Source organism: Sinocyclocheilus grahami, unplaced genomic scaffold (assembly GCF_001515645.1).
Source record: "Sinocyclocheilus grahami isolate Dianchi unplaced genomic scaffold, SAMN03320097.WGS_v1.1 scaffold1224.1, whole genome shotgun sequence".
In the NCBI taxonomy this organism is placed as follows: Eukaryota; Metazoa; Chordata; class Actinopteri; order Cypriniformes; family Cyprinidae; genus Sinocyclocheilus; species Sinocyclocheilus grahami.
The window spans coordinates 168,694-194,537 of NW_015506403.1; the positions used below are offsets into that span (position 1 = coordinate 168,694).

General features: G+C 38.3%; 2 protein-coding genes and 1 pseudogene across 2 annotated transcripts; all 3 read left to right on the forward strand.

The window, feature by feature from the left end:
* The first annotated feature begins 160 nt into the window (after window positions 1–160).
* Window positions 161–3,421, forward strand: LOC107568171 (myosin heavy chain, fast skeletal muscle-like; annotated as a pseudogene).
* A 4,279-nt stretch (window positions 3,422–7,700) lies between these two features.
* LOC107568178 (myosin heavy chain, fast skeletal muscle-like) lies at window positions 7,701–18,820 on the forward strand. Its single transcript, XM_016254096.1, has 41 exons — window positions 7,701–7,724; window positions 7,965–8,025; window positions 8,367–8,579; window positions 8,675–8,818; window positions 8,897–9,053; window positions 9,164–9,191; window positions 9,289–9,400; window positions 9,534–9,626; window positions 9,736–9,799; window positions 9,885–9,983; window positions 10,135–10,238; window positions 10,378–10,516; window positions 10,633–10,751; window positions 10,864–11,013; window positions 11,095–11,265; window positions 11,373–11,679; window positions 11,801–11,871; window positions 11,968–12,055; window positions 12,191–12,308; window positions 12,696–12,819; window positions 12,906–13,042; window positions 13,131–13,386; window positions 13,496–13,738; window positions 13,823–13,999; window positions 14,139–14,284; window positions 14,389–14,479; window positions 14,560–14,949; window positions 15,040–15,166; window positions 15,265–15,383; window positions 15,468–15,664; window positions 15,747–15,930; window positions 16,024–16,189; window positions 16,307–16,431; window positions 16,515–16,823; window positions 16,908–17,111; window positions 17,197–17,322; window positions 17,454–17,624; window positions 18,019–18,123; window positions 18,201–18,296; window positions 18,382–18,513; window positions 18,697–18,820. Exons 3-41 carry the CDS (start codon window positions 8,376–8,378, stop codon window positions 18,715–18,717), a joined length of 5,814 nt encoding a protein of 1,937 aa, XP_016109582.1. The 5' UTR covers window positions 7,701–7,724; window positions 7,965–8,025; window positions 8,367–8,375; the 3' UTR covers window positions 18,718–18,820.
* Window positions 18,821–20,926: 2,106 nt separating this feature from the next.
* Window positions 20,927–24,371, forward strand: LOC107568172 (transmembrane prolyl 4-hydroxylase-like). The gene is made up of 6 exons (XM_016254086.1): window positions 20,927–21,238; window positions 21,543–21,890; window positions 21,979–22,060; window positions 23,543–23,733; window positions 23,892–23,988; window positions 24,148–24,371. Exons 2-6 carry the CDS (start codon window positions 21,543–21,545, stop codon window positions 24,369–24,371), a joined length of 942 nt encoding a protein of 313 aa, XP_016109572.1. The 5' UTR covers window positions 20,927–21,238.
* Window positions 24,372–25,844: the final 1,473 nt, after the last annotated feature.

The window sequence follows — 25,844 nt, forward strand, 5'->3', positions numbered from 1 at the left end:
TCAAGTCAAGTCAAGTCACCTTTATTTATATAGCGCTTTTAACAATACAGATTGTGTCAAAGCAACTGAACAGCATTAATTAGGAAAATAGTGTGTCAATAATGCAAAATGACAATAGTAAACACTAATTTTTCAGTTAAAGACAGTTCATCATCACGACATGACTGTAATCTGCTCAGAGAGCAGTACGAGGAGGAACAGGAGGCCAAAGCTGAGCAGTGAGGAAGCTCAGTAGAGAACCAAATATGAGACTGATGCCATTCAGCGTACTGAAGAGCTTGAGGAAGCAAAGTAAATGAAATCACCTGTTTAAATGTCCTCACAACAGGAAATAAAGTAGAAGCAATGACTAACATTTAATTGCTGCTCTTAGAAAAAGCTTGCTCAGCGAGTACAGCATGCTGAGGAGTCCATTGAGGCTGTGAACTCAAAGTGTGCCTCTCTGGAAAAAAACCAAGCAGCGACTGCAGGGTGAAGTTGAAGATCTCATGATTGATGTGGAGAGAGCTATTGTTCTTGCTGCCAATCTTGACAACAAGCAACAGAACTTTGACAAGGTACAGGATGTATTAATTGCTGCTGATTGTTTATACAACAACATAAACTTTGCTAATCTTTGTCTTTGCTCACAAATTTATTTGACTTTTTTCAAGGTTCTGGCAGAGTGGAAGGCAAAAGTATTAGGAAAGCCAAGCAGAACTGGAAGGAGCTAAGAAAGAGGCCCGTTCCCTTAGTACCGAGCTTTTTAAGATGAAGAACTCCTTTGAAGAAGCCCTGGACCATTTGGATACCCTCAAGAGGGAGAACAAAAACCTTCAACGTAAGATTTTTTTCACAATTACAAAGTACAGATGAGAGAGAGACAGTTTTTATGCTTGCATGTGAATACTCTCATTTTTATATTATTCATAGAGGAAATCTCTGACTTGACTGAACAAATTGGTAAGACTGGGAAGACCATTCATGAGTTGGAGAAAGCCAAGAAGACAGTCGAAACACAGAAAATAGAAATCCAGACCGCTCTTGAGGAAGCTGAGGTAAACTGAAGTTTTTCTGAATAACTATAATATAATACTTTACAAAACTGCTTTTTTGTAATGTTAACTGATTATTGCTCTTCTACTGGTCAACAGGGAAGCCTGGAACATGAGGAATCTAAGATTATACGTCTCCAGCTTGAGCTAAGCCAAGTAAAATGGGAGATTGATCGTAGAAAGATGAGGAAATAGAACAGATCAAAAGGAATAACCAAAGAGTGATTGATTCCATGCACAGCACTCTAGACTCTGAGATCAGGAGCAGAAATGAAGCCCTAAGAGTCAAGAAGAAGATGGAAGGAGATCTAAATGAGATGGAGATTCAGCATGAACCATGCAAATCGCCAGGTGGCTGAAGCTCAGAAACATCTCAGGAACGTCCAAGGACAGCTCAAGGTAAAATCGTGGAGCTATTGTAAAAGTTCCAGTTGTCCTCAGCTGGGAGCTGAACCTCATCCTCTTAAGTACTTATTCCAGTACTTATTCGTCTTTTAATAGGATGCCCAACTGCACCTTGATGATGCTCTGAGGGGTCAAGAGGACTTGAAAGAACAGGTTGCTATGGTTGAATGCAGGAACAACCTAATGCAGGCCGAGATTGAGGAGCTGAGATCTGCTCTAGAGCAGACTGAGAGAGGCCGCAAAGTGGCTGAGCAGGAACTGGTGGATGCCAGTGAGCATGTAGGACTTCTACACTCCCAGGTTTGTTTTCAAGTGTTTCCAGTTTAATTCATCTGGGCTCTTAGACAGAATAGTCAATGGTAAACCATGTTACTTTCCAATATACAGAACACCAGTCTCATCAATACCAAAAAGAAGCTTGAGGCCAATTTAGTTCAAATCCAAGGTGAAGAGGATGATGCTGTTCAGGAGGCACGAAATGCAGAGGAGGAGGCTAAAAAGCTATTACTGATGTAAGTGCCTATTTGTATGAAAATACACATTGATATGTTCTACTGTATATGACCACATGTACATAAAACATTTTTATCCAGTCAAATCCTATTAATTACATCTAGTGAACACTGAAAAAGAGCTGTAGTCATGCCATGTGTGATTGCAGGCCGCCATGATGGCAGAAGAGCTGAAGAAAGAACAAGATTCAAGTGCTCATCTTGAGAGGCTGAAGAAGAACCTGGAGGTTACAGTCAAAGACCTGCAGCACCGTCTGAATGAGGCTGAGAGTTTGGCCATGAAGGGTGGAAAGAAGCAGCTCCAGAAACTGGAAACTAGGGTACACTTTTGAGCAATATATAAGAAGGTTATGAAATCCAAAGAGTACACTAGAATTTTTGTAATACATTTTTTTTCTCTATCTATTTCCCAGGTTTGTGAACTGGAAAGTGAGGTTGAGGCTGAGCAAAGAAAAAGTGGCGAAGCTGTTAAAGGAGTTCGGAAGTATGAGAGAAGAGTGAAGGAACTCACTTACCAGGTAGGTGATTTTACTTAACTTCTCAAAAGGAATGGCTCATCAACAGAGCAACTTTAGTTACAATGCTGAGTCTTTTTAACAGACTGAAAAGGATAAGAAGAATATAACCAGATTGCAGGATCTGGTGGACAAATGGCAGTTGAAAGTGAAGTCCTATAAGAGACAAGCTGAGGAAGCTGTAAGTACAGTATTATAATGGTCATATTTCATCATAATCAAGACATCATTATTTTGTTTGACGATTTAATAAACTACTGATTCCTGGGTAATCTCATCACAGGAGGAACAGGCCAGCACTCACCTGGCAAGGTACAGGAAGGTGCAGCATGAGATGGAGGAAGCCCAGGAGAGAGCTGACATCACTGAGTCCCAGGTCAACAAGCTCAGGGCAAAGAGCCGTGATGTCAGAAAGGTATTTTTAAAAAGTTACTTATTCCAAACTTGTTGACTACTGAGTATACACAAACTAAACTCAAAATGCACAATGGCACCGACGCTGATGGCTGCCTCCGTGGCGTGCTCTGCAGTTGTTTTTATGTTTTTGTTAGTTTGTCCTGTCTTTAGTTATATCCCTGCAATAAGTTTCACCAGAGACGAATTGCTGGACATTCGGAAGTACACACCACCCGATATTTCACCGGTTTTCGACTATTCTGATGTTTTGCTGGACATTGTTGTCGGGGGAGCTGTGGCGCTGATCAAACGCTTCAGGACGCGCAGACGGGGGAAGCGAGCCGGCGCGCTCGTCAAGCTCAGACAGCGCGGATTCAGGACGCCGTTGCCTAGCATCCATCTGGCGAACCTCCGCTCAAAGTCCAGAATATTTGACTGTTATTTATGGGGGTTTTTTCCCGCAGGGAAAAGAGGTTGCAGAGTGAATATCACATTTAAATAAGATACAGCAACAAACAATCATGTAATATGAGTTTGTGCTGAGTCATGTGAATAAAGTTGACCACCAAACAACAATGGCTGCAGTTTTTCTTTTATTTAATATATGATGCAATTTAAATTTTTCCATTTCTTTTTGAAGCTCTTGGTGCATAAAGAAGATCTGTATAGTTGCAAAGACTAAAGTCTCAAATCCAAAGAGATATTTTTTATAAAAGTTAAGAGTCTAAAGTTAATAGTAAATGACTATTAATAAGCCTACATGGTATTCTGTCACTCAACGTTTACAATTTTGTGAAGTAATGCATAGGATAGCAGTCCCCTGTGAAATCCAAAGGGTGTCCAAGTCGTATCAGCTAACCAACCTCTTGTCCTTTTAAGACTAGACTACTGCAATTCGCTGTGGGCCAATCTTCTAGATAGAAGATGATAAATACTTTATAAAAGTTAAGAGTCAACCATGCCTACCTAAAACGGCTCGTTCTAACACACCCCCACATGTCTATGTCACGATGTGGCAAGAGTTGCATAACGCCGCCCAAATGTTCACGCAAAGAAAGAAGGCGTGACTTTTATTCTCGCTGTAGTATTGTTGCTGCCGCCATGTCGTGAAGCCGCTGTGTGTTTCGTTGTGAAAGCGAAACTACTTTGTTTGGCCTTCCAAAAGAGGATGATATCCGCTTCGCCATGCCTGGAGCTAATCCGTGCTGGTCGCTGAGGAAATACATCAACTTCGCGCTGTGGATCACCGGATCGGCTTTCACCGTGGACGAAGCGGAGTCCAGCCCGGGGTCGTCACATGTGATTGCCGCAAGCCCGACGGCCTCTCCTTCGTCGAATCCGGAGGGCTCACTCTAGCCCTCCGGCCTCTGCTCACTCAAGGCCGCCGTGTGTGACGCTGTGTTTCGTTGCGAAAGCAAAACTACTTTGTTTGGCCTTCCAAAAGAGGACACGACTAGAAATCAGTGATTAAGTTGTATTTACAACACTGTTCCAGAACAGTTCAACCCAAATATTCAGTGTGCAGCACATTTTATGGAGGACTGTTTCCTGATCCTGGGAGAGTAGACTACAATGCCGGCTGTTCTGATTCACAGACTGTAAGTAAGTTTTTTATATATAAAGAATTTGCCACTGATGATTCAAACGCGAGTTTTGAGCAGTGTAGAGTAGCGCTTGTTGTTTGTCATTTCTCCGATCACAAATGCAGACATGGTTTTATGTTTACGCGGCACGATGCAACGTGTAAAAAGACAGTATAAGTCATTATAATCCGTAATTGTGTCCCCACTGGATGTAACAAATGCCTTGTTTATAATGGGTTTTAATGTTTTTGTCTCGTCGCTCAGGCCGGACAGGGCATCACAGTATGGTAGGGGCGTAACATTTTCGTCACACGCTTGAGGTATTCGGCCAATCACAACGCACTGGATAGCTGGCCAATCAGAGCACACCTCGCTTTTCAGATCGATGAGCTTTGTAAAAATCGACGCGTTTCAGAAAGGCGGGGCATAGATGAGAAACAATAATGTACAGTATGTGGAAAATAATGTGTTTTTTAAACCTTAAACCGCATAAACACAATTCATTCCACCAAATACACAAAATAATGTTCTTTTTAGCAACATCATATGACCCCTTTAATGTTTTGACTTGTTCTCTTAATTTCGCTGCATGGTGACATTCGCTGCATTAAAGCTTCTCACATGATTTAAAGTATCCATGTTAATAAGGAACTATGGTTACATGGTAAATTGTGAAAAGCGATGTGGCCTTTCCTTACACAGAACTGAAGTCCACGAGACCATAGTAGGGGTGTCCTATTTGTCCTTTCACATCCTCTTTGGGGATATGCTGTAACCTCAATGCATTTTGCAAAGCCTAAACTGGTGCACACTGGATTACAACCAAATAAATGACTATTAATCAGCCTACATGGTATTCTGTCACTCAACGTTTACACTTTTGTGAAGTAATGCATAGGGTAGCAGTCCCCTGTGAAATCCAAAGGGTGTCCAAGTCGTATCAGCTAACCAACCTCTTGTCCTTTTAAGACTAGACTACTGCAATTCGTTGTGGGCCAATCTTCTAGATCGAAGATGGTTCACAATATAGTGGTGCATCTACTTCTCCCAATCCGTGTGAAACTGTCAGGTTCTGATGTCAGGACTGCCACTGGAATAACCCCCTGCTACTTCAACATGCTCCTACAGGTCTGTTGCCTTGTCCTCATACCCTTTGTCTGCTTCTCTGTGGTGGAACCTCAACCTTATCTGCTAAAGACTGGTTGAAGACATTTCATCCATGTGCACTTGCAAAAACATTACAAACGTTACAAAAACATTACAAACTATTGTTATGAATAGTATGCAAATAGGGCAGCTTGTCATGTTTTGTGCTGGTGGTGGCTCAGAAATTATACAGCATTACATGAAATATATATATTTATATATACACCTCCATTTACAAATCTATAGAAGGTTAATTCCATTTTTAAGATATTTTATATTAGGGGTAATATCTTATATTAGGGGCTAACTCAGGACTAAATCTCTAGAGAAGTTTGTTTACTTACAATAATGTTTTTTCAGCTCACTAAATATGAATTGCAGGTTCACTATATTGCTGCTTTCTTAACATTACATTTAAGAATTATCCCTCAGGATGAAAACAGCTCCAGGATCTTATCTTTCTATCCCTCAGGTACTCATTCTGCCATGGTTTAAACCAATATTTTAGAAAACCGCACCCTGTGAGTTAACATAAAAGTTAAAAGCAAAGCAAGTATGTGCAATATCATGCAACTGGATCAAAAATATCATATAAATGAAATTTATACTTATCTGTGGAGGAACCCAACTGCATCCACCAAGAGATATAGAGGCTTTGTAAGCAGCAGATCTTTGCAAGGTTAAAAGTGTAAATGTGGCATCATAATCACACATTGAACAATAAAGCAAAGCCAATACAAACTCATTTGTCTTTTATCACAAGAAGCAAAGACGCTGTATTATATTTCAATGTCCTAAAATAAGAAGCCGAAACGACTTGAAACTATGATACGACTGTCTCATCCAAGAACCATTATACTAACCCATAATCTTTAATGCTGCACACTTGCAGCCTCTTGACAGACACTAAAACATTTGGATTTTGTTTTGTAATGTAATGCAGGAAGTTCAAGACACAATAAATCCCCTGAGCCTGCTGCCATTTGGTAAGTCAAGACTGCATTGGTGGCTATATTTGCATTTTGTCCAAATAAGAATGTAGTGTTATGGGTGGGTGATCAAGTTTCACATTTTTATTCAATGGAGCCCATTATATCTCAAGAGTAACTCCCCCACAATTTTTAAAGCTTTCTGCTCTTTGCAAGTATGAGATCACCTTCCCAGTGGCAAGACTGACCTTAAGGCTCACAAAGCCTACCTTACATCAAATCTCATGTTACACTTAGCCAAACAGAGGAGGACCATCAGACTAAAGAGGTCCTGATCCACTATTTTAAATCTTAAAAGTGAATAAAAGGCCATGCACACATTCTTCCAGCACTCCCTGTGTGGAAAGGCCCAGCTATTAGCACACAATGACTCAAGTTGGCCTGTTGACATCAAGGATTTTGTCACCACCTTGGACTTTGTTTCATCCCCAGGAGAGGCCTGGTGAGCCTCAGCTGTTCTTAGCAAGGAAAGGCATGATCCTTTGGCATCCCTGCTTGTTTCTTGAAGGGACAGAAGTATACCAATCTGATTTCTTTGTAACATGTCAAATTTGTAAGGCTCCTGCAACTTTATACTAGTGACATTTGAAGTCTTCTCAACAACGAGGTGGATGACTTTATTATTGCCAGACATTCATAAGAAGGATTTATAACTGAGAGTTAGTTGCACTGATTGTTATTTATTTGCTCTCCTTATTTGTACCAACTGAATTATTTCAGTTAAAAACAAAAACTATTTATTATCCTTGTAGAGTCATGACTCAGGACTCTTGGAATAGTTTTATTGTTTTTTCATTTGATCCATTTTTTTGCATACTGTAACAATGCAAATTCTGACCAATAGAGACAAGTAATTCATAACAGCTCAGATTCACATTTAAACACTTAAAATGGGCTTTAAAAAAACTCTCCACATTTATGTACTAGACAATACAAATTTAAAGAGCTAAAACCATCTTGGAACTCCATCTCATTTCAAGAGATAAAAATAATACAGTGATGCTGCTGAAAGGGACAAATGGAAGTGGGCAAACAGGACTCATGACCAAAAATTAGATGCTGAAATGTGCTGACAGGACACTTACGCCTTGTATAAAACAGGGCTTTCCTGACTCCTCCCAGGGCTCACAACTACACAGCTAAGGTGAGTGTTTGAACGCTAAGCCACAAAGCAGATGGTTTCTCTACGCACAATTCTGCTTTTTCTTTTTTACTCTTCACAAATAGGGATATTTCAGGTTTTTTATTACAAATTACAACGTTGCACTCCTCAGTGACAACAATGCTATCCTGTGCTAATTTTTATAATTTCTTTGCCTTAACTACTTATTTTATCATTTGGGCAAGTTTCAACTGACAACAAATGCCTTGTTTTTGTTTACAGCACACAGAGGTGGTGAATTACAACATAACCATCAAGTCCTAAGAGTTGGTGCAATACAAAGGTAAACATTGGAGCATCTTTTAAATTAACTGTAAATGTTAACAATGTGACATTGATATTTTTGAAGTTGCTTGTAACAATTCATGCATAACAAGGTTCTTTAACAAGGTTTTGTCATTCTCAACCACCATCCCCCAAATATGAAGTTTTATTAGTACATATATGATTCAATACTGTAGAAATTTTGGCTTTGGGTGACAAGTTAATCAACCAAGTACATGAAGTACTGGGTTATTTTACACTTTAGTCTAATGTTAAAGGGTAATATCACACATACATAAACGTAAATGTTCCTTTGAATATAACTTGCATTACAAACAGTATTGGTTGTTTTTCTTTAAGAGTGCCACCATGAGTATGGAACCGGAAATGGAGTGTTTTGGCCCTGCGACCATCTACCTCCGCAAGCCAGAGAAGGAACGACTGGAAGCTCAAAATAAGCCATTTGATGCCAAAACTGCCTATTTTGTGACTGAACCCAAGGAGATATACCTCAAAGGGGTCCTCAAGAGTCGGGAAGGTGGCAAAGCAACAGTGCAAACTCTGTGTGGCAAAGTGGGTATAAGAGATACTTAGATAAAATTTGCCAAATAAATTTTACAGCCATCTGCATTGCTTCTTTGATAACTGTAAAATGGCTCTCCCTCCAGACACTCACAGTGAAGGAGGATGACATTTTCCCAATGAATCCCCCCAAGTTTGATAAGATAGAGGACATGGCCATGATGACCCACCTCAATGAACCCACTGTGCTGTACAACCTCAAAGAGCGATATGCAGCATGGATGATCTACGTAAGTAATAAAATAAACAGAACTTTATACTTTAAATGCATTATGCTGTTTTATTTAAGCTAAAATCCTCTTTTGCAGACCTACTCCGGGTTGTTCTGTGTCACTGTGAACCCCTATAAGTGGCTCCCAGTGTACGATGCTGTAGTTGTGCAAGGCTACAGGGGCAAAAAAAGAATTGAAGCCCCACCTCACATCTTCTCCATTTCTGACAATGCCTATCAGTTCATGCTCACTGGTATGAAAAAATTATGTTTACGGCTGAAGTTCAGTGGTTAAAAGATTGTTAAAAGATCACAGCTAACTGTGGTAGTATTTGAATGTAATAAATGACTTCCTCTTTTGTAGATCGTGAAAATCAGTCTATCCTGATTACGTAAGTATTTTAATCACAAATGCAAAAGCATTACTGTGTGATAAGCAGAAACTGTGAAGTCTGATGCATAGTATAATATATTGGACCATATTTTCAGTGGAGAATCTGGTGCAGGAAAGACTGTGAACACCAAACGTGTCATCCAGTACTTTGCAACAATTGCTGTATCTGGACAGAAGAAGACAGAGGCCAACCCTGGAAAAATGCAGGTATCTATGCAATTTATTTGCCAAAATGATAATGAGGATGGATTTATTAGATTGTATGGTCACAACATCAATACAAAACAAGCAGTAGAACACTTATTTGACTGGCATATCTAACACATTATGTGCCCATCAGGGGTCACTGGAGGATCAAATCATTGCAGCCAACCCCTTGCTGGAAGCCTATGGAAATGCCAAGACTGTGAGGAATGACAACTCTTCCCGCTTTGTAAGTATGTCTTTGTAAGTATGGTCTTCTGTGTGTTTTGATTCTGTAATGGAATTTTTTATACATATTTTCCTGATAAAATTTGTTTTCTTACCTTTAAATTCTCCAGGGTAAATTCATCCGAATTCATTTTGGCTCTACTGGAAAACTGGCCTCAGCTGACATTGAAACTTGTGAGTCCTTCATTCTTTGATTTCAACTGACTGATATTATGAACATTCCTTTTTTCTCTCTGATAATCATGTTACTGATCCATAGATCTGCTGGAAAAGTCCAGGGTAACTTTCCAGTTGTCTGCTGAGAGGAGCTACCACATCTTCTACCAGCTCTGCACTGGCCATAAGCCAGAACTGCTGGGTAAGAAATTGTACATTATTGCATTAAGATCATATTTTGCAATATTCAATTTGAATTTAATACAATTAAATATTAAATATTCTTCTAAAGAATGCAAGAACAGATACTAAGTCTTTCAAAGTCTTTCTTTTTTGTCATATTCCTTTTGTAGAGGCTCTTCTGATCACCACTAACCCATACGACTATCCCATGATCAGTCACGGTGAGATCACAGTCAAGAGCATCAACGATGTGGAAGAGTTCGTTGCAACTGATGTAAGCAGAAATCAGCTTGTCAAATAATTTACATAAAAAGCCTGTTTCGTAATTGCGATGCATAATCAGCAATAAAGACTTTAACATTATTATGTCGTAATCAAATGACAAGAGACACATGATTGTCTCTGACTTGCAGACAGCCATTGATATCCTGGGCTTTACTGCTGATGAGAAAATAGGCATCTACAAGCTGACAGGAGCTGCGATGCATCATGGGAACATGAAGTTCAAGCAGAAGCAGAGGGAAGAGCAGGCAGAGCCTGATGGAACTGAGGGTGTGACTTCAGTCTAAATTCAGCTGTAGAAACTTTCATATATGGTTACAACATGGATGGAAACATATATTATTTTTAATAATATATTAATAATTTACTTGAAATATTTTTTCCAGTGGCTGATAAAATTGCTTACCTCATGGGACTGAACTCTGCCGACATGCTGAAAGCTGTGTGTTATCCCAGAGTGAAGGTCGGGAATGAATTTGTGACCAAAGGTCAAACTGTTCCTCAGGTGTGTGCATTTAAATATCTATAATTAAGGATAGCATCACTGAATTTTAATGAATAGGCTGTTTTTTAAACAATGAAATGGTATAAAATGGCATTCTTTTTTTCTAAATTAGGTGAATAATTCAACCATGGCTCTGTGCAAGTCAGTCTATGAGAAAATGTTCTTGTGGATGGTTGTCCGAATCAATGAGATGCTGGACACCAAACAGCCAAGACAGTTCTTCATCGGAGTGCTTGACATTGCTGGGTTTGAAATCTTTGATGTAAGTTATCAAGATAAAAAATATGAATCTGATGCTTTAGATTCTTGGTTCTGATACTGAAATATTTTATGTTCACTACAGTACAATAGCCTGGAGCAGCTGTGCATTAATTTCACAAACGAGAAACTGCAACAGTTTTTCAACCACCATATGTTTGTGCTGGAACAAGAGGAATACAAGAAAGAAGGTATTGAGTGGGAGTTCATTGACTTCGGTATGGACTTGGCTGCCTGCATTGAGCTTATTGAGAAGGTAACAAATTTCAAATTTAGGACATAGTGTTTTTCTTTTTTTTTTTAGCATAGCTGCTTTGCTTTGATTCCTTTTCTTATCTCAATGAAATATGCTCTTTCTTGCAGCCAATGGGTATTTTCTCCATCCTCGAGGAGGAGTGTATGTTCCCTAAGGCAACAGACACAACCTTCAAGAACAAGCTGTATGACCAGCATCTTGCTAAAAGTGCATGCTTCCAGAAGCCCAAACCTGTCAAAGGCAAGGCTGAGGCTCACTTCTCCTTGGTGCACTACGCTGGAACTGTGGATTACAACATCACAGGCTGGCTGGATAAGAACAAGGACCCTCTCAACGACTCTGTGGTTCAGTTGTACCAGAAATCTGCAATGAAACTGTTGGGTCACCTGTATGCTGCTCATTCTTCTTCTGAAGGTCTGCCAAACAAATTCACACATTTATGATTGAAACATTAGGATGCAAATATGAAAACTAAGTTTTGTCAACAACAACAACAAAAAAATTTGATTTCTTTACTATACTGCTTAATCAACAGCTGAATCTGGTGGCAAAAAGGGTGGGAAAAAGAAGGGCGGCTCCTTCCAGACTGTGTCTGCTCTGTTCCGGGTAATGATGTGGTTTCATTTTACTCCTTAATATTTTATAATATTTTTATTAAGGGGTACTAGGTGATAGCTTATCTGTTTATTCTTCAACCTTCAGGAGAACTTGGGCAAACTGATGACCAACCTGAGAAGCACTCATCCTCATTTTGTGCGTTGCTTGATTCCAAATGAATCAAAGACTCCAGGTCAATATTTTTTCCATTCATGTTAGAATACAGAAAAGCATGCCGTATATTTAAAGTAGTGATTCTGTGTTAAAATGAACATGAGTGACTTTTATCAAAACAATAATCAAGTTTATTTAACTCTTTTTATTTTAGGTCTAATGGAGAACCATCTGGTCATCCACCAGTTGCGCTGTAACGGTGTACTGGAAGGAATTAGAATTTGCAGAAAAGGTTTCCCAAGCAGAATCCTCTATGGTGACTTTAAGCAGAGGTAATTAATGTACATTATGTATAAATATGTTTTAAAACAATTGTTCTCAGCCTTGTTGTAATGTTGATGAATATAGATTTTTCTAAATGAGGGGCATGTACCCACAGCTAATAATTTGCATGAAACAAGTGTGCTTTCTCTCGCACACATATATACTTCTCTTCCATGGCAAACAAGATCTTATAAATGCAGAATAAATGGAATGCACATACACAGATTTTACATACAAAAACGTGTATGCAAGATTAGTAAGACCGGTGTCATCTCTTAGTAGTACTTCATGTATGTACCATCCAGGTGCAAATTTCAACTTAGTATGATTCTGAAACCAAATTATTGAATTAATTCAAGGTAAATAATGTCATATTTTGAATGACCTTTCTTTAGATACAAAGTATTGAATGCTAGTGTCATCCCTGAGGGTCAGTTCATTGACAATAAGAAGGCTTCAGAGAAGCTCCTTACCTCCATTGATGTGGATCATACCCAGTACAAGTTTGGACACACCAAGGTTAGGATGTTTACAAGACTCTACAATCACTGTTGATAATACAGCTGTCACTAACAATGTGAAAACCAAACCAAACCAAATTTCAGGTGTTCTTCAAAGCTGGGCTTCTGGGTACCCTTGAGGAGATGCGAGATGAAAAACTTGTTATCCTCGTGACCATGACTCAAGCACTTTGCAGAGGCTATGTTATGAGGAAAGAGTTTGTCAAAATGATGGAGAGAAGGTTTGTTTTTGCTTAAAATATACTTTAGGGGGTAACACTTCATATTCACACACAGGATCTGACCATTTCTTCTGATTCTATGATCCAGAGAGTCTATCTACTCCATCCAGTACAACATCCGCTCATTCATGAATGTGAAACACTGGCCATGGATGAAGCTGTATTTTAAGATCAAGCCTCTGCTGAAGAGTGCAGAGACTGAGAAGGAAATGGCAGCCATGAAAGAGAATTTTGAAAAAATGAAGGTGGATCTAACAAAGGCACTTGCCAAGAAGAAGGAGCTGGAGGAAAAGATGGTTTCCCTCCTGCAGGAGAAAAATGACCTGCAGTTACAAGTGGCATCTGTGAGTTTTTCCTGCTGAAAAGATCACAAATAATCAATTTATCTTAATAATATAACAAAAACACAACTTAAAAAATAAATCAAACAACAAATGATGCTCTAATAAACAGGAAACAGAAAACCTTTCTGATGCTGAGGAGAGATGTGAAGGACTAATCAAAAGCAAGATCCAGCTTGAGGCGAAACTTAAAGAGACAAATGAAAGATTAGAGGATGAGGAGGAAATCAATGCTGAACTGACAGCCAAGAAGAGAAAACTAGAGGATGAGTGCTCTGAGCTGAAGAAAGACATTGATGATTTAGAGCTTACCTTAGCCAAAGTGGAGAAGGAGAAACATGCCACTGAGAACAAGGTTAATATCTTAAAAAACAGGTGTTGGTAAACTTGTTCTTTTAATCAGGTTGCAGTCACTCAAATTATCCACTGTATCTCTTAGGTTAAAAACCTTACTGAAGAATTGACATCTCAAGATGAGGTTATTGCTAAGCTGACTAAGGAGAAGAAAGCCCTCCAAGAGGCACATCAACAGATTCTTGATGATCTCCAGGCAGAGGAGGACAAAGTCAACACTCTGACAAAATCCAAAGCAAAGCTTGAGCAGCAAGTTGATGACGTGAGTTTGAAATGTAAAAAATTAGTGGAAACTAGTACTTATCTGTCTAGTTATTGTTACAACAAGAAGCAGAAATCAAACATTAAAGTAATATTTTGAGGAAAATAATGGTTACTGATGTTTCACATTTGTGAAACAGCTGGAAGGCTCTCTGGAGCAGGAGAAGAAACTCCGTATGGACCTCGAGAGAGTCAAAAGAAAGCTTGAGGGTGATTTGAAACTTGCCCAGGAATCCATAATGGACCTGGAGAATGACAAACAACAAATAGAAGAAAGGCTGAAAAAGTGAGGAACTAATAAAACATTATCATCCTATCCTACTTAACATCATAATTCAGACCCCTTGTTCACTTTCAGAATAATTATTTCTGTTTTTTTTCTTTTAACAGGAAGGACTTTGAGTCAAGTCAACTTCTGAGCAGGATTGAAGACGAGCAGTCTCTTGGTATTCAGTTCCAGAAGAAGATTAAAGAACTTCAGGTCACTCAAAGTGCTACTGTGATTTTATGCTTTTTTTTCTTGTAATTAACTTTAACTCATTAAAGTTTTTGCTACCACAGGCTCGTATTGAGGAGCTGGAGGAAGAAATTGAGGCAGAACGTGCTGCTCGTGCTAAGGTCGAGAAGCAGAGATCTGATCTCTCAAGGGAACTTGAGGAGATCAGCGAGAGGCTTGAAGAAGCAGGTGGTGCCACTTCTGCCCAGATTGAGATGAACAAAAAACGTGAGGCTGAGTTCCAGAAATTACGCCGTGATCTGGAGGAGTCCACTTTGCAGCATGAAGCAACGTCTGCCACTCTTCGTAAGAAGCAGGCTGACACTGTGGCAGAGCTGGGAGAGCAGATCGACAACCTCCAGCGTGTGAAACAGAAGCTGGAAAAAGAGAAAAGTGAGCTTAAAATGGAGATTGATGACTTGTCAAGCAGTATGGAGGCTGTTGCCAAATCAAAGGCGAGTATTAACATATTTATGAAGTATTGGACATGAAACAGCATTGTATTGTGTAAAGAAAATCCATCAAAAAAAATTTGTGTTTTGCAGACAAATTATGAAAAGATGTGCCGTACACTGGAAGATCAGTTGAGCGAGTTTAAGACAAAGAATGACGAACATGTACGCCAAATCAATGATCTAGGTACTCAAAAGGCAAGATTTCAGACTGAAAATGGTAAGTAGTATTTTTACAGAAGAGATAATAAAATGACATTCTCTATGAACACTCCTATACAACACTACAGTTATTGACCATCATTAAATCTATGCAAGGTGAAATGGGACGTCAACTAGAAGAAAAAGAGGCTTTAGTTTCTCAGCTGACTCGAAGCAAACAGGCTTTCACTCAGCAGATTGAAGAGCTGAAGAGGCAAATTGAGGAAGAAGTCAAGGTAAGGAATTAGCATTATCTTAATTAATGACCTTATGAACTGAACCTACTGAATAACACTGGAACATTTTTATTGTTTAAAAAGGCCAAAAATGCCCTGGCTCATGCTGTCCAGTCAGCAAGACATGACTGTGATCTGCTCAGAGAGCAGTACGAGGAGGAACAAGAGGCCAAATCTGAGCTCCAGCGTGGCATGTCAAAGGCCAACAGTGAAGTAGCTCAGTGGAGAACCAAATATGAGACTGATGCCATTCAGCGTACTGAAGAGCTTGAGGAAGCGAAGTAAATGAAATCACCTGTTTAAATGTTCTCACAACAAGAAATTAAACAGTAGCAATGACTAACATTTCATTGTTGCTCTTAGGAAAAAGCTTGCTCAACGTTTGCAGGATGCTGAGGAGTCCATTGAGGCTGTGAATGCCAAATGTGCCTCTTTGGAAAAGACCAAGCAGCGATTGCAAAATGAAGTTGAGGATTTCATGATTGATGTGGAGAGAGCTAATGCTTTGGCTGCCAACCTTGACAAGAAACAAAGGAACTTTGATAAGGTAAAGCAACCGAGTCTTTTGCACATTATTTCAGTTACATTCAATATAGCTGTGATGCACCTCACCATAGGTATAATGTTAAATGTCATAAAGGTCTTGGCAGAATGGAAGCAGAAGTATGAGGAGAGCCAGGCAGAGCTGGAAGGAGCCCAGAAGGAGGCTCGTTCTCTTAGCACAGAACTTTTCAAAATGAAAAATTCTTATGAGGAGGCTTTGGACCACCTGGAGACCCTGAAGAGGGAAAACAAGAACCTTCAGCGTACGTACAATCATTCACTGCAGAATTATCAGTGACCTTTTCTTTTACTTTTTTAGATCTTCTCCAGAATAGTATGTTTTAACCCACTGTTAATCATGTGTCCTTTCATGTATACAGAGGAGATCTCAGATTTGACTGAGCAACTTGGTGAAACTGGAAAGACTATTCATGAGCTGGAAAAAGGAAAGAAAACTGCTGAAATGGAGAAATCTGAAATCCAGGCCGCACTTGAAGAAGCTGAGGTAAAGTGGCGCTTATTTTTTTTAATTGACATTATTTCCACTGTTCTAGCAAACAATTCCCTACAAACTATCCTAATTTTCAGGCGACCCTAGAGCATGAAGAATCCAAGATTCTTCGTATTCAGCTTGAGCTGAACCAAGTGAAAGGGGAGATTGATCGGAAATTGGCTGAGAAGGACGAGGAGATTGAACAGATTAAGCGAAACAGCCAGAGAGTCATTGATTCCATGCAGACCACCCTGGATGCTGAAGTCAGAAGCAGAAATGATGCTCTGAGAATCAAGAAGAAGATGGAAGGAGACCTCAATGAGATGGAGATTCAGTTGAGTCATGCAAATCGCCAGGCTGCTGAAGCTCAGAAACAGCTCAGGAACGTCCAGGGACAACTCAAGGTTTGTTCTGTTACAGCAGTGTAGCACTATATCTTGATCTGACTAATGAGATCGGAAGATCTAATTATCTCTTGATTGCTTCAGGATGCTCAACTCCATCTTGATGAGGCTTTACGAACACAAGAGGACTTGAAAGAACAGGTTGCTATGGTTGAACGCAGGAATAACCTGATGCAGGCAGAGATTGAGGAGCTGAGATCTGCTCTGGAGCAGACAGAAAGAGCTCGCAAAGTAGCTGAGCAGGAACTTCTGGATGCCAGTGAGCGAGTGACTCTCTTACACTCCCAAGTAAGAAGAATGATTTGTTATAAGTATTTTCTTAAGGAATAACTCATAATCAAAATTATTTTTAACATTCTTTCAATTTCTTCAGAATACCAGTCTTATTAACACCAAGAAGAAACTGGAAGCAGATCTTGTTCAGATTCAAGGTGAGATGGAAGATGTAGTCCAGGAAGCACGCAATGCTGAAGATAAGGCAAAGAAAGCAATAACTGATGTAAGTAAAAAAAACTGTTCATTGATAAGTTGTTGTGTATATTTTGACGTTCTTTAACCTGCTGTTGACTGCTAATTTGCACATCCTTATTTAACAAAGAAACTGAATTCTGAGTAAAAAAATTATTCCAGGCCGCCATGATGGCAGAGGAGCTGAAGAAGGAGCAGGATACAAGTTCTCATCTTGAGAGGATGAAGAAGAATCTGGAAGTTACAGTCAAAGACCTGCAAATCCGTCTGGATGAGGCTGAGAGTCTGGCCTTGAAGGGTGGAAAGAAGCAGCTCCAGAAACTGGAGGCCAGGGTATGTGGCTATACACATGGTACATGAAATTTTTAGAGACTTAACATTGGCTAATTTTGCAGATGAATGATGATGACAATATAATTAATGATTTAAAAAGTGGGTGGGGGGACTGAATTATTCAGCGCACTGAAGAAGGCCTTGAGCCGAAACGTTGATGTTTTGTCCTGCTGGTGATAAATGTAAAATAAGATGTTAAAAGAATACTATTTTTGTGAGTGCGGATCATGGTTTCATATACAGAGTAATCGAATAAATTGACACACCAAAATAAAGTATTAAGCGACGAAAGAGTGTGGTGCAAACGGTTTTGTGGAATGTACACATGGTACATTCACTAACTTTATCACAAGCATAAAGTCAGGAATAATTTTAATTATCTTCTGTATTTCAGGTTCGTGAGCTGGAGGGCGAAGTTGAAACAGAACAGAGACGCAGTGCTGAAGCTGTGAAAGGAGTCCGCAAATATGAAAGAAGAGTGAAGGAACTGACTTATCAGGTACTCCCTGAAACAAAAATATGTATATGTAGGTATGATAAACGGTCCAATTAAGGCATTATGTTTTTCTGACACAGACTGAGGAAGATAAGAAGAATATTATCAGACTGCAAGACCTTGTGGACAAACTTCAACTGAAAGTCAAGGCCTACAAGAGACAGAGTGAAGATGCTGTGAGTAATTTTAAAGTTTGAAGAGTGGTACACTACAAAATATTCTGGATATGATAAACCTAAACAAGTGTTATTTAATTGACAGGAGGAACAGGCCAACACTCACCTGACCAGGTTCAGAAAGGTGCAGCACGAGCTGGAGGAAGCTCAGGAGAGAGCTGACATCGCTGAGTCCCAGGTCAACAAGCTGAGAGCTAAAAGCCGTGAACTCGGGAGGGTAAATATCACACTTTTATTTATTACATTACTTGTGCACAAGCATTTTGTTATTCATAAACAAAATTTTGTGCATAAGCATTTTAAACAAAATCTACAATATGAAACATTATTAAAAAGTACAATATTATGCTCATTTTGATAATGCTTCAGTTTTTTTTTATTATTTTTAATTTGTTTACAGGGTAAAGAGGCTGAGGAATGAACCTTCTGAGAAAGAGAGTGGGCAGAGAAACAAGAACTCATATAATATGAAATCCTTGTAAAATGTCCACAAAAACCAGTAACTAATAAAAAAGCTCATCTGAGGTGTATTTGTGTTTTGTTTAATTAAATATTTGGTTACATTTGTATAGCTTTAATGGTATTTCAAACATTTTTAAAAAACATTGGTTACATCTGTATCTATGTGTGTGCTCATCTGACTAAACAAAAATGGCTAGTTCTACATGATCCAACAAAATGTGTTTTTGCCCAATAGATACGTGGGAATACAGATACCTTGGTCATAGCACATCCCAACTTTATGCTAAATGGAAAAATGTACTGAAAGACATGTATAATTCTTCTATAGAAAAACCTACTGAGCAAAACAGAGGTTTAAAAACTGCACAGCTATGACAGAACTAGACATTACTTACCTTAACGCCACATTAGCATCAAGCAAATAACTCACATAATCCAATAGCCACATCGACAGAATCTCTCTGGAGGGCTTTAAAAGGCTGCTCTATTAGAAAAGAAACACAATTTCTGGGGAACCTTAAGCAAGCAAAGTTATGTTTTATTTAACCTTTATTATATTCAATCTCTCCTCTAGATACAAAATATACGACCACCAGGGGTTGCTATGCGCTACTACTCGCTCTAAGCTGCAGTACAACAGCCTCTTTTTTATATGGGAAGTTCTACATTCCCATGATTCGGTTCTTTCGAGCAGTTCATTTCAAAGAACAGGTTAAAAAATACTGATTCGCCGATTTTTTTACGCAATGGACATCACGCAGTCCCGTGACATAAACGCTGAACATATTGCTATTAAATAATTAATTTACATTACTCGGTTATAGTTGTTGAACCAAATTTTTATGCGTTAAGATTTCTGAAATGAAAACTGGGGACATGTCCTTGTTCAGTGGTCAAAATATTATTGAAATCTCACTTATCTACGACTTTTTTTAAAAACGGGGACAATGTTTTTGTTTTTTTAATTGTTGTAGGTTCCATATACTATATTATAATTAATAATTACAACCCCGATTCCAAAAAAGTTGGGACACTGTACAAATTGTGAATAAAAACAGAATGCAATGATGTGGAAGTTTCAAATTTCAATATTTTATTTAGAATACAACATTGATGACATATCGAATGTTTAAACTGAGAAAACTTATTTTAAGGGAAAAATAAGTTGATTTAAAATTTCATGGCATCAACACATCTCAAAAAAGTTGGGACAAGGCCATGTTTATGATGTTTGAGGATCAGACTGAACCTAGTTTAATACAATTGACTAGAAATCACACTATGAAAGATGCTAAATAGTAACTATTGCCAAAAAACAGATCAAAACAATATATTATAACATAATTTTGAATTATAACAATAAATATGACACTAAATGATAAATAAAATTGCATTTAACAAAATATTTCTAATATTTTCTGTACTTAACTGTATTTAACATTTTCACGAACTGTGAGTAATTAAAAAAATTTTAAATGTTATTTTAGGCTATATCTTTGCTTTTTGGAAATTCATCTTTACTATCCCTAATTAGGCTTATTATTTTGCATTTTAGGTGCATTTTTACCACAAAGTGCTTTCTGCAAATGTAAATGTGCAAGTGTAATTTTTTTTAATTTATCATACATTTTATTATTCCTTCATATCTGAGTTGTGACGGAATTTTTTTAAGGGAATGTTTGATATTGTGTGCAAAACAATCCCGCACCCTTTCATACCTGTACACACAAACCGTATTACTTTAATGTAACGTGTACCCTATATGTAACTACATTGAAAGCGATAACTATATCTCTATTGCTAATTGATGATAATAGCGCTCGTTCTTTCGTCCCGATTCAGTTTTGAACGTGATGTAAAACAGGGACAGCTCCAGTTGGGGGCGGAAAACGGGGGCGTCAGATTACTTTCGAATAAAACGGTCACACAATCAATTTGTAAACATATTTCCAGTATTTTGTAACATTCTGCTATTCGACTAATTTTATTTTCACCCTATTACTCAAAATACTGTTCACTCTAAATGTTCTTACTAATTTACAAATCGTCCATCGTTCAGTCCGATTCATCAACGGATCGTTCAGATCAGTTTGTAGTCCGTATTCCTGTTCAACCGACTCCTTCAAAAGATTCGATTCTAAAGAACGGCTCATTCAAGAATCGGACGTCGCTACCGTGGGACATGAATAGTGTGTTGGAGATGCAGCAGGAATGGCGTCCCTCGAAAGTCCGGTCAGCTGCACGTTCACTTCAAGATGCACAACTAAGGAAGCTGACAGATACATTCTAAGCTGACTCTACAAGACACTCACAACAGGGATTTGGAAGAGAATGAATTTCAAGATGATGCTTCGCCGCTCGCAGGACACTAGAAGCTGCGCAGTTGCTATAATCACGCGTCTCGATGTAAACAAGAGAGTGAATGTTGACAACTGAAGTGCTGAGTAAGCTAGAGAGCGTCATGCTGCCGTAAGCCGGAGGTACGCTTGTACCGACGAAAATAAATCTTACGAAAATGTCTTCATACGCAGTTTAAATGCGCTGGTGTTATCGAGGAACGTTATATTTTGCTATATGTTCGTGTGTTTAATAAGCTTGTTACAAAAGTAGCCTTTTAGCAGGTTAGCCAGTCAGCTGCTCTTCTGGGTGACGCCTGTTTTAATGCAGGATTTTCTATCTGTCAAATACCTGCCAAATAACATCTATGGCTTGTATCATAATATTGAGAACAGGTTTAAATAGTGTATTTTAAACAGATCAATAAAAGTCTTGTCTGCCAAAAAGATGGAACCCCTGGACAATATTGAGGAGGATGACACCGCATCATCATCATCATCTTCATCTTCATCACCGCGATCTCTGCCCCGTCTTCGCGTGTCTCTGCAGAAAAGCAGCGTGTGTTCTCGCTCATACTTCATGGTGGTGATGGTTTTTTTCCACGTTTATATTATCAATGTCATTGCACTTCTGCTCTATGTTCATTATAATAACGGCTCTAACGCGATAACGGCAACCCGGGATTTTACAAGCAGAGACAGCAGTCATAAAGTTACTGGACCATCAGATCCCCAGACCCTTGCAGACTCGGGCTTCCCTCGAAACATGTATCTCCCTCGCATTGAAGGAATACGGGTAAAGAGTATAAGATGATTTGGGGCTCTGTGAGTATTGTCATATTCTTTGGTCTTCCAAAAACTACAAAGTCTTTTTTCATTTTTAGGTGGGCCATGTCCAAAAAGTGTCACTGATGCCAGGGAAAGTCCATGAAATGAAGACACTCAGTCTAAAGCCCCTTCTGTTTGGTAAGGACAAGTTGCTGTAAAGGAACAGTTCACCCAAAAAAATAAAAAAGTTGTTCATTTATGTCATTCATAAACATATGATTTTCTTTTCATGAAACACACAAAAGGTGATATTTAGCAGATTGTCTTTTTTGTACTGCAATAATAAGGGACTGCTGAAAGGACAAGAAAGTGCCGAAAAGTTGTCCACACTTGCACAATTGGTGAGCGGTTATCCTAATATGGCTAGCGTCCACTTACCTACTTTTCAGCCAAATCAGTTACAACTATTGGATGAATATTATGTCACCTAATTGATTTGAATGCTAAAGGCCTGTTCACACCAAGAACAATAACTTCAATAAAGATAACTATAGCTCTTTAAAGTCAGTTGGATTCTGATTGGCTGTCATTGTTTATATCGTGCCAGGGAAAGTCCATGAAATGAAGACACTCAGTCTAAAGCCCCTTCTGTTTGGTAAGGACAAGTTGCTGTAAAGGAACATTTCACCCAAAAAAATAAAAAAGTTGTTCATTTATGTCATTCATAAACATATGATTTTCTTTTCATGAAACACACAAAAGGTGATATTTAGCAGATTGTCTTTTTTGTACTGCAATAATAAGGGACTGCTGAAAGGACAAGAAAGTGCCGAAAAGTTGTCCACACTTGCACAATTGGTGAGCGGTTATCCTAATATGGCTAGCGTCCACTTACCTACTTTTCAGCCAAATCAGTTACAACTATTGGATGAATATTATGTCACCTAATTGATTTGAATGCTAAAGGCCTGTTCACACCAAGAACAATAACTTCAATAAAGATAACTATAGCTCTTTAAAGTCAGTTGGATTCTGATTGGCTGTCATTGTTTATATCGCTCTTTAGCTGGAAAAAAATTCTTAGAGTGATTCCAATGATGTTGCTCCTCTGTGTTGGTTAATGCTGTTGTGTGGACTTTGTTATTTAGAATTTAATAGAATATAATATAATAGACTTTTAAAGTTATAATTGTCCATAGTTACTCTTAACTCTAACGATAACTGTTTTAATAATCATTTAAATTCTAAGAGAACAGTCCACACAACAGTTATAACGAAAATAACATCAATCTTTGGAATCTTTTTCAGAATGATTTTACCTGCTGATGAATTATAAAAACATTGACAGCCAATGAAAAGTGCTTGAGCATTTAAAGCAGCAGACGACATAACCGCAGTGCATGCTTATAATAAACTAAATGTATATCGTCCATTGGTGTGGATTTTAGTAATAAAAATATTTCATCAACAATTCCCAATATGCACAAACATGAATGAAAAACATGAATGAGAGGTATCTGAGGTAATTTCTATTTTTGGGTAATCTGTTGAAATGAAAAGTTCAGTCTTTTTGTTGAGGCATGCATTGTTTCCTGTCTAAGTGGTTTTGCGTGTTTGTGTTTGTTGATTCATTCATTTGCGTGAAATGTTGTGGCCATGTTTGTGTTTGCATTGCTGCAGAGATCCCTGAGTTTCTGTCAGAGGAGGAGTGTGGCGTAGTTGTGCGTCTGGCTCAGCTGAAGGGTTTGATGGAGAGTCAGGTCATGGTCCCTGAAGGTCAAGAGGAACTTAATCAGCAGCTCAACCTCAGTCCAGAAGAAATCTTCAATTTTCTGGACCTCAACCAAGATGGCCAGCTGCAACCACATGAGGTCTGTTGGCAGTCGTCAATGTTTGTTGAGCCTTGGTTTTGCAGTTTGGCAATGCTAAGAAAATGTAATGTGTCAGTATATCTTGTGTTTATCTCTGTTTGTGTTTGTTTATTTACTTTGTGTAATCTGTAAATTTACTGCCATATTTTCTGGTGTAGATATTGACACACTCTCGAGTGAGAGATGGAATCTGGTTAACTTCTGAGAACCTTAAGGAAATCTATGATGGCTTAAAGGTTGATCAGGATGGAAATGGTAAAGACCGAAGCTGAAGATCTTATTTGAACATTACAGCTTAGCTGCAAATGTCCGATAAATGGACCCTTAAAGGATACAAATATCATAGATCACCAAATACTTGCTAAATGTGTGTACCCATATGTATGTTTTAAATATATGTCTCTTTTGACGCAGGTCTCTTGAGTTTAGAGGAGTTCAGGCATCTGAAAAGTGATGCCTTTCAGCGTTTTCTGCTACAGCGTGGGGTGGAGAGGAGCCAGCTGGTGAGGAACAGCAGACACACCTGGCTCTACCAGGGACAGGGAGCACATCAGGTTCTTCAAGACCTCCGCAAGAGGTGTCCACCACTCACCTTATCTGCTCTCCTATTCACATGTGCTGATATACAGCTTTTCTAAATCTGCCTGCACTTTTTTAAAGGGGTCATATGATGTTGCTAAAAAGAACATTATTTTGTGTATTTGGTGTAATGAAATGTTTGTGCGGTTTAAGGTTCAAAAAACATTATTTTCCACATACTGTAAATTATTGTTTACAGTATGTGAAAAATAATGTTTTTTGAACCTTATACCGCCTTTCTGAAACGCGTAGATTTTTACAAAGCTCATCGGTCTGAAAAGTGAGGTGTGCTCTGATTGGCCAGCTATCTAGTGCGTTGTGATTGGCCGAATACCTCAAGCGTGTGTAACGGAAATGTTACACCCCTAAACATACTGTGATGCCGTGTCCTGGCCGGAGCGACGAGTAGGGATGGGCGATACCTCTTATTTTATTTTCAATATCGATACCGATACGATACTCTAAACTAAACTGATCTTTTAAATTATTTAAAGAATATAATCAGTAGTTATGTTCACTTAATATTAGATTTTAAAGCCATGTTTTTTTAACATTTCACTTTTTTTAACAAAACATTAACTTTTTTGTTTACGTTGTCAGAAATAAAATATACTATAATTGTATTTTAGCCCTTTACTGTGGCAGTAACCTCAAAGGTGCAACTATACCCCTAAAAGTGAGCATATTAGTACCATACAAATATGCATGCTTTAAGGGTAGATAAGTTACAAAGGTGCACCTTTGAAGGTACCTCATGAAAAATAAAGATGGGGTTACATAAGTACTAAAATGTAGTATTATTATTATTATCATGGTAGATTTGTGGTTACTGCAGTTTTACTACAAATACTGTGGTAAATTGTGGTTAGTGTAATAAAACCATGGTTAATTTTTGTAAAAGGCTGCCAGGCTGTTGTACCCCTAAAGGTGAAACTTTAACATATTTTTTTCTGACAGATTTATTAACAGCAATTACAGAACATAACACAATCCATTTGAACTTTTAACAACCAGTTTAAATAAATTTACATTTACTTGCACAAACTAGCCAATTTAAAATAAATATTACATGTACACAAAAGTTTGGGGTCAGTAAGATTTTGTAATATTTTCTTTAAGTCTCATGCTCACCAAGGCTGCACTTATTTGAAGAAAAAGAAAAAAAAAACGTAAAAGCAGCAATATTGTGAAATATAACAATTAAAATAACTATTTTCTATTTTAATATATTTTAAAACGTAATTTAAAATGCATCTGTGATCAAAGCTGAATTTTCAGCATCACTCCAGTCTTCAGTGTCACATGATCCTTCAGAAATAATTCTAATATAATTTGCTGCTCAAGAAACATTTATTATTATTATAGCTGCTTCATATTTGTGTGGAAACCGTGATGCATTTTCCAGAATTAATTTTATATATAGTAACAATGTTATGTAGGCTAATGTAATAATGTGGCAATGGTTTCTTAAAGGGGTCATATGATGTTGCTAAAAAGAACATTTATTTTGTGTATTTGGTGTAATGAAATGT

What these genes read in the sequence shown, in the direction of transcription:
- LOC107568178 (XM_016254096.1), top strand. Translation starts at nt 8,376, where the DNA reads ATGAGTATGGAACCGGAAATGGAGTGTTTTGGCCCTGCGACCATCTAC. An exon ending in CTATCAGTTCATGCTCACTG is followed by an intron (nt 9,054 to 9,163) that starts GTATGAAAAAAT and finishes CCTCTTTTGTAG; the next exon opens with ATCGTGAAAATCAGTCTATC. An exon ending in CTGTGTCTGCTCTGTTCCGG is followed by an intron (nt 11,872 to 11,967) that starts GTAATGATGTGG and finishes TTCAACCTTCAG; the next exon opens with GAGAACTTGGGCAAACTGAT.
- LOC107568172 (XM_016254086.1), top strand. Translation starts at nt 21,543, where the DNA reads ATGGAACCCCTGGACAATATTGAGGAGGATGACACCGCATCATCATCA. An exon ending in TCTAAAGCCCCTTCTGTTTG is followed by an intron (nt 22,061 to 23,542) that starts GTAAGGACAAGT and finishes GCATTGCTGCAG; the next exon opens with AGATCCCTGAGTTTCTGTCA. An exon ending in GCCAGCTGCAACCACATGAG is followed by an intron (nt 23,734 to 23,891) that starts GTCTGTTGGCAG and finishes TTTCTGGTGTAG; the next exon opens with ATATTGACACACTCTCGAGT.